General features: G+C 33.3%; 1 protein-coding gene across 1 annotated transcript; it reads right to left on the bottom strand.

Annotated features, from left to right (window-relative positions):
- Window positions 1-9,880: 9,880 nt before the first annotated feature.
- On the bottom strand, window positions 9,881-10,822 carry LOC127222054 (olfactory receptor 8K3). Its single transcript, XM_051183965.1, has one exon. It carries the CDS (start codon window positions 10,820-10,822, stop codon window positions 9,881-9,883), a length of 942 nt encoding a protein of 313 aa, XP_051039922.1.
- Window positions 10,823-11,332: the final 510 nt, after the last annotated feature.

The raw sequence follows: 11,332 nt of genomic DNA, 5'->3' as shown, positions 1-11,332 counted from the left end.
TATGAAGAAATGAGAAAAAAATGAAGAGATCTTATTAAATTTACTTCTGACTAAACTTTCAAGAGCCCCTTTTGAACAATAAAACAATAGTATAATTCTTTTAAAAATTTCCTAAGTATGCTTGCCAAGTGTTTTGGCAGATGTTTAATGCTTGATACTGTATAAAACATGAATTGTGGTATAGATACTCCAAAAGTAAAATTAAAGTCAGCACAATGTCATTTGCACAGCAAGTTGGAACAGAAAATCTTAATGTGTGGTTCATTCACAGGAACAGCTTCCAAACATGAAATAGAGCACCATGCAATAAATTTCTATACTCTGAGAAATTTTGTTTGAGTATTCCAATGAACCAGTGAAAATCACCAGGGAAAAACAATTGTAACTTTTGAAAAGTATGTGTGAATAATGGTAATCATAGTAGAAGCTGTTGTCTCTGAGAAAATGACAGTGATATCCCCTGTCTGTTTTTGTAATGGGATTATCTATAAGTTGTCTTTAAATCATTTAAAGTTTATTTATAAAGTTTAGCTACCTGGTAGTCTCCCTTTCACCATTATATACTTTGTATATGAAACATGTAAAAATATCTACTATTGCATAACTTAAACCACTTAATGATGGGTTGATTTGCAATGATAAATAGGTAAAAATTTAAATATACTGACTTTTAATTTTTTTGTAATTAAATAAAGATAAGTCAGTTTTTTTTTCTGTATACCTTTAGGGCTCAATTCAAAGGAAAACATTAGTTTTACAAATAGATTATTATGTTCACTGAATATTTGCATGTTATTTTCCCACACTATAATCTTTGGGAAATTAGGAGTATTTAGTAAAAAAGGAAGAAATATTAAAGACATAATTAGATATCTTGACACCAAGCAATGGGTTTCACACCCGATGTGGAATAAAAACACCATTCCCCTCATGAAATCTATCCATAGATAACACCTCTGAGTGTGGGGACCCAAGTGGGAACCTGAGAACACAAAGATGGAAGAGGAGAACTGATTTAGGTCCCTGGCCTCTGATTTGTGCATATGTGTATAAACATGTTTTAAAAAATGTGGCAAAAAGTTAAAGGATCCAAAAGTAAACACATCTATAACTATCCCTTACAAAGATTACTTATTAAAGTTTCAATTATTTTAGTTTAGGTTAACAAAGAGGGTTTTCATATGATGTTTCATACATGTATGTCAGATATGGCATACACAGATATATGTTATCCTTCATAGTTTTTCTTCTCTCTCCTCCTCTTTCTGTCTCTGTCTCTTTCCATCATTTTCTGGAGAGTTCTTTTCCTTATCCTAGGTGCTCCAACATGCAGGGTTTAGGATATTCTTTGTATGTGCTCCTTAATTAGTCTAATGCCAAATATAGCTAAGAATTAGAAAAAGCATCCAATGACATAATTAATATTTGTGTCCTCAATATTTTCTTTAAATAAAGTCATGACATTTTATCTATCTATCTCTTCACGTTTGGCCTCTTTACTAGTCATAAAATTAACTGTGTGGGTGTGTGTATGTGTGTGTGTGTGTGTGTGTGTGTGTGTGTGTGTGTGTGTGCTGTAAAAGAGGGGTGAAAAACTAGAGAGTCAGATTGATTGAGTGAGTGAGTGAGAGATGTTTTATAAGAATACGATATGTAAAACTATGTCTGAGTATAATTCAAAGGTAATTAATAGCACTTGCCCTATCAACCTCAGTTAAAATGATTTAGAAATGAGGATCTCCAGATGGTGAGATCATAGCAAAAGATGCTACAGTCTTTATGCTGAAATTACAGGGCTCTGCCTGACACTTTGTTACCTGTTGTGAAATTACTGTCTTCATTTCCTACTGTGGTTCTCAGCATGGGTTTCTGAGACCTATTTATGTACATTTTTTAAACCATAGAGACTCTCCCTGAGGAGTTGACAAGAAATAATTATCAGCAATACTTTTGAAAGTCTAATTGGCAGAGCCATATCTACTAGAAACAGAGAGTCATGGAGCCAGAACAGCTGTTTGACATAGCTACAGAACAGCTGAGCTGCATGCTATGATGGCTGTCATTCTGTCTCTCACTTTCAGTTTTAGTCTCTGAGTGTTGTGTGCTTGGCAGGGGGCTTTTTACATTATAATTCATTTAATATCTTTTTTGAGAAATTATGAGTCTTTTATGGAAAGTTTATATTTTTTACCCCTCCAATGTTTTGGAAACCATTTTATCAGGCCCAATTCCAAACTGTTCCTTATAATCTAGAGATTGTGATAAGCACCGAGATGCTAAGAACTTTCTTTATGAGGTCATGATGAAGTGCACATGAGAGTATTAATATATCGTAATGTATAAATAACAATACTTATGAAAAGATTAGCATAAGTGTGGTTATTGGATTTAAAATTGAATATATAAATAGACTTGTATAATAATTTGAGGAATATTGGCATTATGTCTTGTAATAGTAAGGTTTTTTTCGCCCGCCCCCGAGTCTTGTCCCGCCGCCGCGCCAGCCACAAATAAGACACAGAGACTCTCTGTATATGATATAATTCTGTTGGCCAGCTACTAGTTTCTTATTGGCTAGCTCTGTGTTAATTATTAACGCATTTCTATGTATTTCCACGTGGTCTTACTGAGACTGGAGGAATGGTGGTTCTGTTTTCTCCAGACTCTCCATGTTGACTCCTCCTTCCCACTTCCTCTTTCCTCCTTGTCTCCTAGTCTCTCCTATCTTCCTTTCCTATTGGCCAACAGTGATTTATTCATTAACCAGTATGAGAAACATATACAGAATGACATCTCCCATCAATGTCTTCTTTAAAAGTCTGGTAGAATTCTGCTCTAAATACTCAGGCCATGGTTTTTTTTGTTTTGTTTTATTTTTGTATTTATTTATTTATTTATTGGTTGGGAGACTATTACCTTGGGTGTTATAGGTTTATTTGGTTTGTTTATCTGATTTAATTTTGGTAAGTGGTATGTATATACTGAGAAAATTATCCATTTCTGCTAGTTTTTTTAATTTTCTGGAGTACAGGTTTTTGAAGTGTGACCTATCTGTTCTCTGGTTATACTCTATGTCTGTTGTTATATTCCCTTTCTCATTTCTGACTTTGTTCATTTGGATATTCTCTCTCTTTATTTGGTTTGGATAAAGGTGTGTCTATGTTGTCGGTTTTCTCAAGAACCAACTGTTCATTTCATTGATTCTTTTTTTTTTCCTAGTTTTATTTTATTGATTCCAGATCTCATTGTGATTATTTCCTGCTATCTACTTTTCTTGTGTGTGTTTATTTCTAGTTTGTCCATAGACATATCTTTCTTTAGCTTAGAAACTTTTTTCTATGTTTTTGTTAAATATATTTCTGGTTTTTGTTTTCTTATTTCCTTTCTTTCTTTTTCTTTTTTTTTTTTTTTTTTTTTTTAAAGGGATTCTTCTCCTTCTATTCCTATTATTCTTAGGTTTGACCTTTACATTGTGTCTCAGAATTCCTGGAGGTTTTGTATTTAGAGTTCTTTTTGGAATTAATATTTTCTTTTACCACTGAATCTATTTCTTGTGTTGTATCTTCAACACCTGAGATTCTTTCTTCCATCTCTTGTATTCTGTTGGTGATACTTGCATCTATAGTTTCTATTTGGTTTCCTATATATTTCCATTTCTGAATTCGCTCAGATTGTTTTTTCTTTATTGCTTATATTTCATTTTCATGTTTTGAAAAATTTATTTTGCCTGTTTGTTTTGGCTTTCTTGGCATTTTAATGGATCTATTAATTTCCTCTAACTTTTTTTTTTTTTTTTGCCATTGCTTAAATTTCTTTAAGGGACTTTTTATTTCCTTTTAAATGATATCTGCCATCTTCATACTGTTGTTTTTAAGGTTGTTTTTTTGTACTTCAGCTGACTTGGAATGTTCAGGTCTAGGTGTTGTACTGGTGGTGCCATATTGCCCTGACCTTTGTTTATCATAGTCTTATGCTGGCATTCGAGCATCTGGGTTTGGAGTTGTTATAGGTCTCAGTGATGATTTCTGATTTTTTTTTTTTGTTAGGTGGGTGTTTTTTAAATTTTTTCCCTTCATTTGTATTTCTTCTTTTTTCTTCTGATCTTTGTGGCCATTTATCAGAAAGCTCACTCACCTGTTCTGACTGATGTGGCCTGCACTCGAGCCACCTTTTGGCTCTTAAAATCTTTCCAACCACCTTTTACTACACATAACTTCATAAGTATATATTTTAGATGCTGTGGTTTTCTCTAATTTCTGCCTATGTGGCAAAGATATTTTCTTCATGAAGAGCCGAATTTATCTGTGGGTATAAGGAAAATGTATAGAATATAGGTAGTGTTAATGCTGATTTAGTAATGTTGTGGTTTTGTGTTCTCGTACAATATCTGTGGTATCAGAGAAGCTAGTTACATCTTTAGTACCAGACATAGTTTTCCTCTTGTTGAACAGATCTTAAGCTTTTAAGTCAAATTATAGTGCTACTGCTTACTGTACTGGTAAGTTTTTTTTTTTGTTTGTTTGTTTTGTTTTTTTTTTTTTTTTGTTTTGTTTTTTTTTATCCACTAACATAAGCTAGAGTCATCTAGGAGGTGAAAACCTAAATTTATTAGATTGGGCTGTAGGTTGGCTTGTAGGTATTTTTTAAATTACAGATTTATGGACAGGGCTCATCCTTCTGTGGCTGTGCCACCCTTGGGCTGGTTGTTTTGGATTCAATAAGGATGCAGGATGAGCAAGCTAGTGGGCTGTGATCCTTCACAATCTTTCCATCACCTCCTACCTCAGATTCCTACTTGGTTTAAAATTCCTGCCTTGGCTTCTCTCACTGACAGTGACTTGACATATATAAGGCAAAAAATAAATAAATACATAAATAAACAAAACAAACAAACAACGCTTTTATCCTCAGTCACCTTTAATCTTAGTTATATTTTTTTCACAGCAATAGAAACTGATCTAAGACAGTTACTGCCAAGATATCTGTGGCATTACTCTACAAATGGGGTTATTGTGCTATCCTGGTTGTTTATGTCCTTCATCTATATCATAGCAAGGTAAGGGGATTGATTTCTTTGCTCATTTAAAAGCTCGCATGGCATCTTCTGCCAACAAGAAAACTGTTATTCAGGGAGGAGTTACTAAGATCAACTCAGCTCATTTGGATCTGGTGTCTTCAGCAATTGGTACTTACTTTCCAACTCTGTGGGGCAAACAAAGGAAATCACAGATTGTTGTACATTTGGGGAATTAGAGGGATTATATTGAAAAATGACTCAACCCAGAAAATAAAAGTACTAAAACTATATTTGTATATCCATATACAGCTTTTACAGTTTTTTTTAAATCAATGGTTAAGGTATTAGGGTTTATTTCGCTGTGACAAAACACCATAACTATGGCAAGTCTTATACAGGAAAACATTTAATTGTGGTGACAGCTTACACATTTCAGAGGTTTAGTCCATTATAATCCAGGAGTGGAGCATGGTAACTGGGAGTATGCTGGTGAGAATGAAGATATGGTGCTAAAGTATTCTACATCTTGTAAGCATCAGGAAGTAATATGAGATACAGGACAGTATTTTGAACTTGAATGAAATTTCAAGGCTTAACTCCATAGAGACACACTTCTTACAGCAGGACCAACCCATGCCAACAGGGCCATAAATCCTAACATTTTCACTCCTGTTGGGGACCATTTTCTTTCAAACCATCACATTGTATTCCATGGCTCCAAATGCATATAGAGCTATCATAATAGACACAAAAAATTACACTCAGTACAACTTTGAAAGTTCCATAGTCTATAACATTCTCAAACTCATTTAAAAGTTTAAAGTTTCTTCTGAGATTCCTCTTAACATATAACCCTATGTAAAATCAAAATCTAAATGCAGATCTCATACTTGCAACATATATTGGAATAGGATGTACATTACTGTTCAAAAACATAGAGAACAGAACATAGTGAGGAAATACTAGACCAAAGCAAGATCAACAACCATCTTGGCAAACTCCAAACTACATCTTCAAGTCTGATGTCAAAATATTCTTCAGATCTCCAACTCTTTTCAGCTCTATGGACTGCAACATACTTCTTTGCTTATGGCTGTTTCCAATTCTTGTTGGCCTTTCTCAGCAAACATCCCATGGCTCTGGCATCTACTACATTTTAGTGTTTCCAAGGTAATCCAACCTTCAACTACACAACTTCATTGAATGACCTCTCTAGGCCTCCATTCTGGAATACCACTGACACATGCATGTCCTTAGCAGCTTTCTTCTGTTGCAGAGGCAAAATTCATAGCTCCTTTCATCTTCATTTCAGCTTGAGGTTTCTTAAATGTTTCAATCTCATTATTGAGATTGTTTTCATATTCTGTATTGTCTTCATAATTTCCATTGTTCTTGGGCATTGCTCAACATTTATTCTTCTTAAATTCTTTTTATTTAATTTCATTAACTGTTTCCTTGCATCTTCTTTAATCTTCTTAAATTATTTGATGAAATTTATGGTCATTCTTTTAAATTGTTTTTGATAATATTTTAATTTAAATTTGAAACAAGCATTTTTTTTACATGTTAATCCCAGTTCCCAAACCCTCCTTTCTTTCCATTTTCCCCCTACCAACCTCTATCCCATCCCCTTTCTGCTCCCTACGGAGCATGAGGCCTTCCATGGGGAATCTTCAAAAGCTAACCCCATAGACTGACCAGTCCTCCCAACTAACCCCACATTCAGGGAATTTGGGTCAGTTCTATGCTGGATCCCAGATCAGACTTGTTAACCCTCATTGGCAAGTGTATTTATAGTTTGGTATGTTATGAGCGCTCATTCTCACCAGCCTGGTCCCCAGCCACCTGGAGCCACAAATGAACACAGGGACACTATAGTAGTTATAATACTGTTGGTCACTGGCTAAGGCTTCTTATTGGCTAGCTCTGTCTTAATAATTAACCCATAACTACTAATCTATGTATTTCTATATGGTCCTCTCTTACCAGAGAATGCCTCACTTGCATCCTAATTCCTGTGAATCACATGATGACTGCAACTTTGCCTGCACTTCCCAGAATCCTCCTTGCTAGTCACACCTATCATTCTGCCTCATAGGTAGAAGAGTGCTTTTTCATTAACCAATAAGAGAAACATATTTAAAGAATGACATCTCCCATTACTGGTAGGTATTGGAGAATAAATAATAGCTTGCTCTTTCATATTGCTGCTATTTTTTTTTTTTTTTGATGAGATCTGGGACTGTGGAATTCTTTGTTAGTTTCAAGTATACATGTATGTTTGTGGACCATGTGCTTGCCTGATTCTCATGAAGGGCATCAGATCTTCTGGAGCTGGAATTATGGAGAGTTGTAGATAGGATGTTGATGTGAACCAAATCCATATCTTTTATAGAGAATAAAGGGTTCTTATCACTTTAACCACCCATCCAGTTCTCATTTATTTTCATGTGTTTCCTATTATGCTATTTTGTTTTTATTACAGGCCCTCTTCTAAATACTATTTAATAATTTTGTAAATAAAAATATATCTTCATTATTCCAGTTTCATTGTAATGAAAAGAATGTTTTCATTTCTTAGTAATATCTAATAAGCTTTTGTAGAACTTTATAACATTAAATTGTACCATTTGGTATGGATAGCAACTCTGAAAACTACTTTTTTCTTGCCTTTTAATTCCAAAATTATAGATAAAAAACAGCTTTATCTTTCCTTAGTTTTCCTTTACCATTCCCTTCATGTTTCCTTTGTCTTTTCCAGGACAACTGACATTATTCCTTTGTTATTTTTTTCACCATTGCAAAAAAAGGCAATAAAAAAGAAGCAAAATTTAGATGGTTAAATATTGTACTTGTTCAAGAGATTTCTCTAATGTTATAATGTGGCATTCAATCCCTTGTGTGAAAGTATCTGTGTGGGACAAAAGAAATTCTCAAATAGTTACAACCTTTATGTAACATTTTAGTAAGTCTAGTGACATATATACCATGTAAATAGAATTAAATCATATGGTATGATGTAAAGCTTTGTGAATTTGTTTATATTAATTTTTTACTCAGTCTATACTGATTCTCAAAGTATTTACCAAAATTGATAATGTCTAATTTTCTATATTTTCAACTTATTGTTGACTAAGTACATACAAATTTATTTTATGCAATATTACTAAATGATGTTCTGCATTATATGTGAGGATATTTCTTATGCTATTGTTGTAAGGGAATATTTCAAATTATTTCAAAGTCCATGTAAAGACAATTTAATTAATTTTGTATATACACTGCAACATACATCAGTGAACATTGACTTTTTTTAAATGTGTACACATATGATGTTGATTTCATTTCATTTTAAATTGTTCCATGCAAGTTAAAAAAAGCCTTTTATTAGATGTCTTGAAAGATTTTTGGACAATTTTCCAATTCCCTAAACATCCATTAGAATCAAGATGCAGTCATCTGTTGCTTACATAAGGTAGTAAGTTAATCCCTTGAAATGTTTCCATCTGATGCCACTTGGTAATGATTTTTCCAAATTTCTTAGCTTTGTTGTAAATGAAAAATTGAAACAAAGTTCTGTAAGAGCAACATTAAACTGTTTTCAAGTATTCCAGATAACCCTATTTTTATGTTTTCTTCTTTTAAATTATATTGAAGCTAATTTTATTACACATAAAATTCTTCCCAATCAATTATTTAACAGTGAAGTGTTATGTCAACTATTTATTGAAATATTTTATATAATACAAAAACATTACAAATTTTAAATATCTGCTTAGTGAACTATTGAAAAGCTGTAAATTTCATATTATTAAAATAAGCTTATGAGTATGAAATGCTAATCAACTTTATCTTTCAGTATTTTTTAAATTATTCCTTAGAATATAATGATTCTTAGGTAGTTGATCATGTACAAGTGTCATAATTATCCCTTTTATCCATATTGAAAATTATGTTTTTAATAGTTGAATACACTTCATGAAGAAAAAACATACTGGTCAAAGAGTGGTGCTAAATACTTGGTTCTGAATGAGAAAGCTATATCTCTGTATTGCTTAGGGGCATCACAGAGGAAGGGGCAGGAAGAAGTTAAGGATTCTGCACATGATGTAGATGTTGAACTCATGAACTCACTGCAGCTATGTTTGCCTATATTAGACCTCGCCAGACTGGGCTTGACAAAATTTCAATGTGTATTTGCACAGCCTCAGAGATTCCATTATTTCATGAAGTAAAGGAATCAGTTGTAGTTTTCCTGGATGCTGCAGCTGTCAATAGCTTACCGAAATTCCCTAAAACAATCTGTAACCCAACATTGAACAAGTAACCCTTGTTAAACTCAGTGGACCCCACACCAAAGAAGAAAGGAGAAGGTGAATGTTGGAGAATAGCAGTTTAAGGTAGAGGGAGGGTGATGAGGGAATTAAGAATAGAAGTGAGAATAATTAAACTATATAAATGTATAAAACCATCTAATATATAAATGAAAGCTAAATAAAAACAGTTATTATATAAAGCATAAGCATATGCAATTTCAAATGTCAGAATGTTTATTTAGTAGGAATTCCACAAGAATGTTTAAAGTCTTCTTTAGTGCAAACTGTACTTTCTTCCATGCTCCATATGTCTCTTTAGATATGACTTCAGTTCTATAGACAACAAATTTGCTTGAATTTTTCAATATGCTTGGCTATTATGTATCTCTTGAAGGAGATTATTCTCCACTAGTAAAAGTATAATATATGGAAATTTGATTAGCCCCAGCATTCAGGTAGTTATATACATGTTGTACACTGGCATTTGTACATTATGGTGGAAAGCAGAATGGATCCATATTCAAATGATTAAATTTACAAGCAATCTTTAGGAAGATGTGTTGCATATTTTTTGCCGTGTTCTTTGTAGAGCATCTTTAACATCTTTGTTCCTCAGGCTATAGATCAGAGGATTCAACAAGGGGATAATTAGAGTATAAAATATGGATGATATTTTATCAGTATCAATGGAATGACTAGATTCAGGTTGTACATACATAAATATCAATGTTCCGTAGAACACTGTGACCACTGTTAGGTGGGACCCACAGGTGGAGAAAGCTTTGCGTCTGCCCTCAGCAGAGTTCATCCTGAGAATGGCTATGAGTATGAGCAGATAGGACATAAGAACAACCATAAGGGAAGAAATCAAATCAAAAGCTGCAAATATCATAACTGTAAGTTCAACTTCATGTGTATTTGAGCAAAGCAAAGATATTAAGGGTATACAATCACAAAAGAAATGGTTAATAACATTGTAGCCACAGAAGGATAAAGAAAAAATATTTATGGTCACTACTAGGGACATAAATGTACAGTAAAGATAGGTAACTGTGACTAGGATCCAACATACTTTATGTGACATGATCACAGTGTAGAGCAGAGGCTTACAGATGGCCACATAGCGGTCATAGGACATTGCAGATAAAATAAAAAGTTCACTGCCAATAAACAGAAGAAAGAAAGCTAGCTGTGTAGCACAGAGATAATAGGAGATTGTATTTTGGACTACAAGAAAGTTTACTAGCATTTTTGGTCCCACCGTTGTTGAATAAACAAAGTCAGTAAAAGCTAAATGTTTAAGGAAGAAGTACATTGGTGTCTGGAGTTTGGCATCTACATTGGTGAGGACAATGATCCCCAAGTTGCCAATAACTGAGATCAAGTAGATAATGAGGAATAATCCAAACAATGGAGCCTGCAGTTCAGGGCTCTCAGTGATGCCCATTAGAATGAATTCAGTCACCACTGTGAGGTTGTGATTTTTCATTCTTCTTTATCATAAATCCTGTTATTAATAGAAGCAATAGAATATTATCTTACCAAATTTATCACCTGATGAACATATATTTTGCTAGACTATAGGTAAGAAACATCTAACATTTCCAACTTAATGTTTAAAATAAATGCATTTACTCACAGGAATATGAAGATAAAGGGACATGCTAATTTGCATCTCTCATGTATTATGATTTTAATAAAAATATTTTACTACATTAAGAGATTGTTAGAAATCCCAAATTAAATATGAGTTGCTACTCTCCTCTATTGGCTTGCAGCCAATTAGTCTGGTAAAAACCACATCTAGTTCTCTTATTCAGTTCTAAACAATAACTATACCAATAATCCATATACTATTTTGAACTTCATTGCTCTATACTTAATAATTGATAGACGATAGATAGATATGTAGATACACATGCAAGCATAATACAACATCCACACATACACATGATAGATGGTACAAGAGGATAATTGCAAATATGAGATATAAGTAAAT

Source organism: Phodopus roborovskii, unplaced genomic scaffold (genome assembly GCF_943737965.1).
Source record: "Phodopus roborovskii unplaced genomic scaffold, PHOROB, whole genome shotgun sequence".
In the NCBI taxonomy this organism is placed as follows: Eukaryota; Metazoa; Chordata; class Mammalia; order Rodentia; family Cricetidae; genus Phodopus; species Phodopus roborovskii.
Note: the sequence above shows the minus strand (reverse complement) of the source record. Positions and strands in the feature narration are given on the sequence as shown.

Bases quoted from the DNA above. Each gene is read 5' to 3' on its own strand.
- LOC127222054 (XM_051183965.1), bottom strand. From the start codon at position 10,822: ATGAAAAATCACAACCTCACAGTGGTGACTGAATTCATTCTAATGGGC.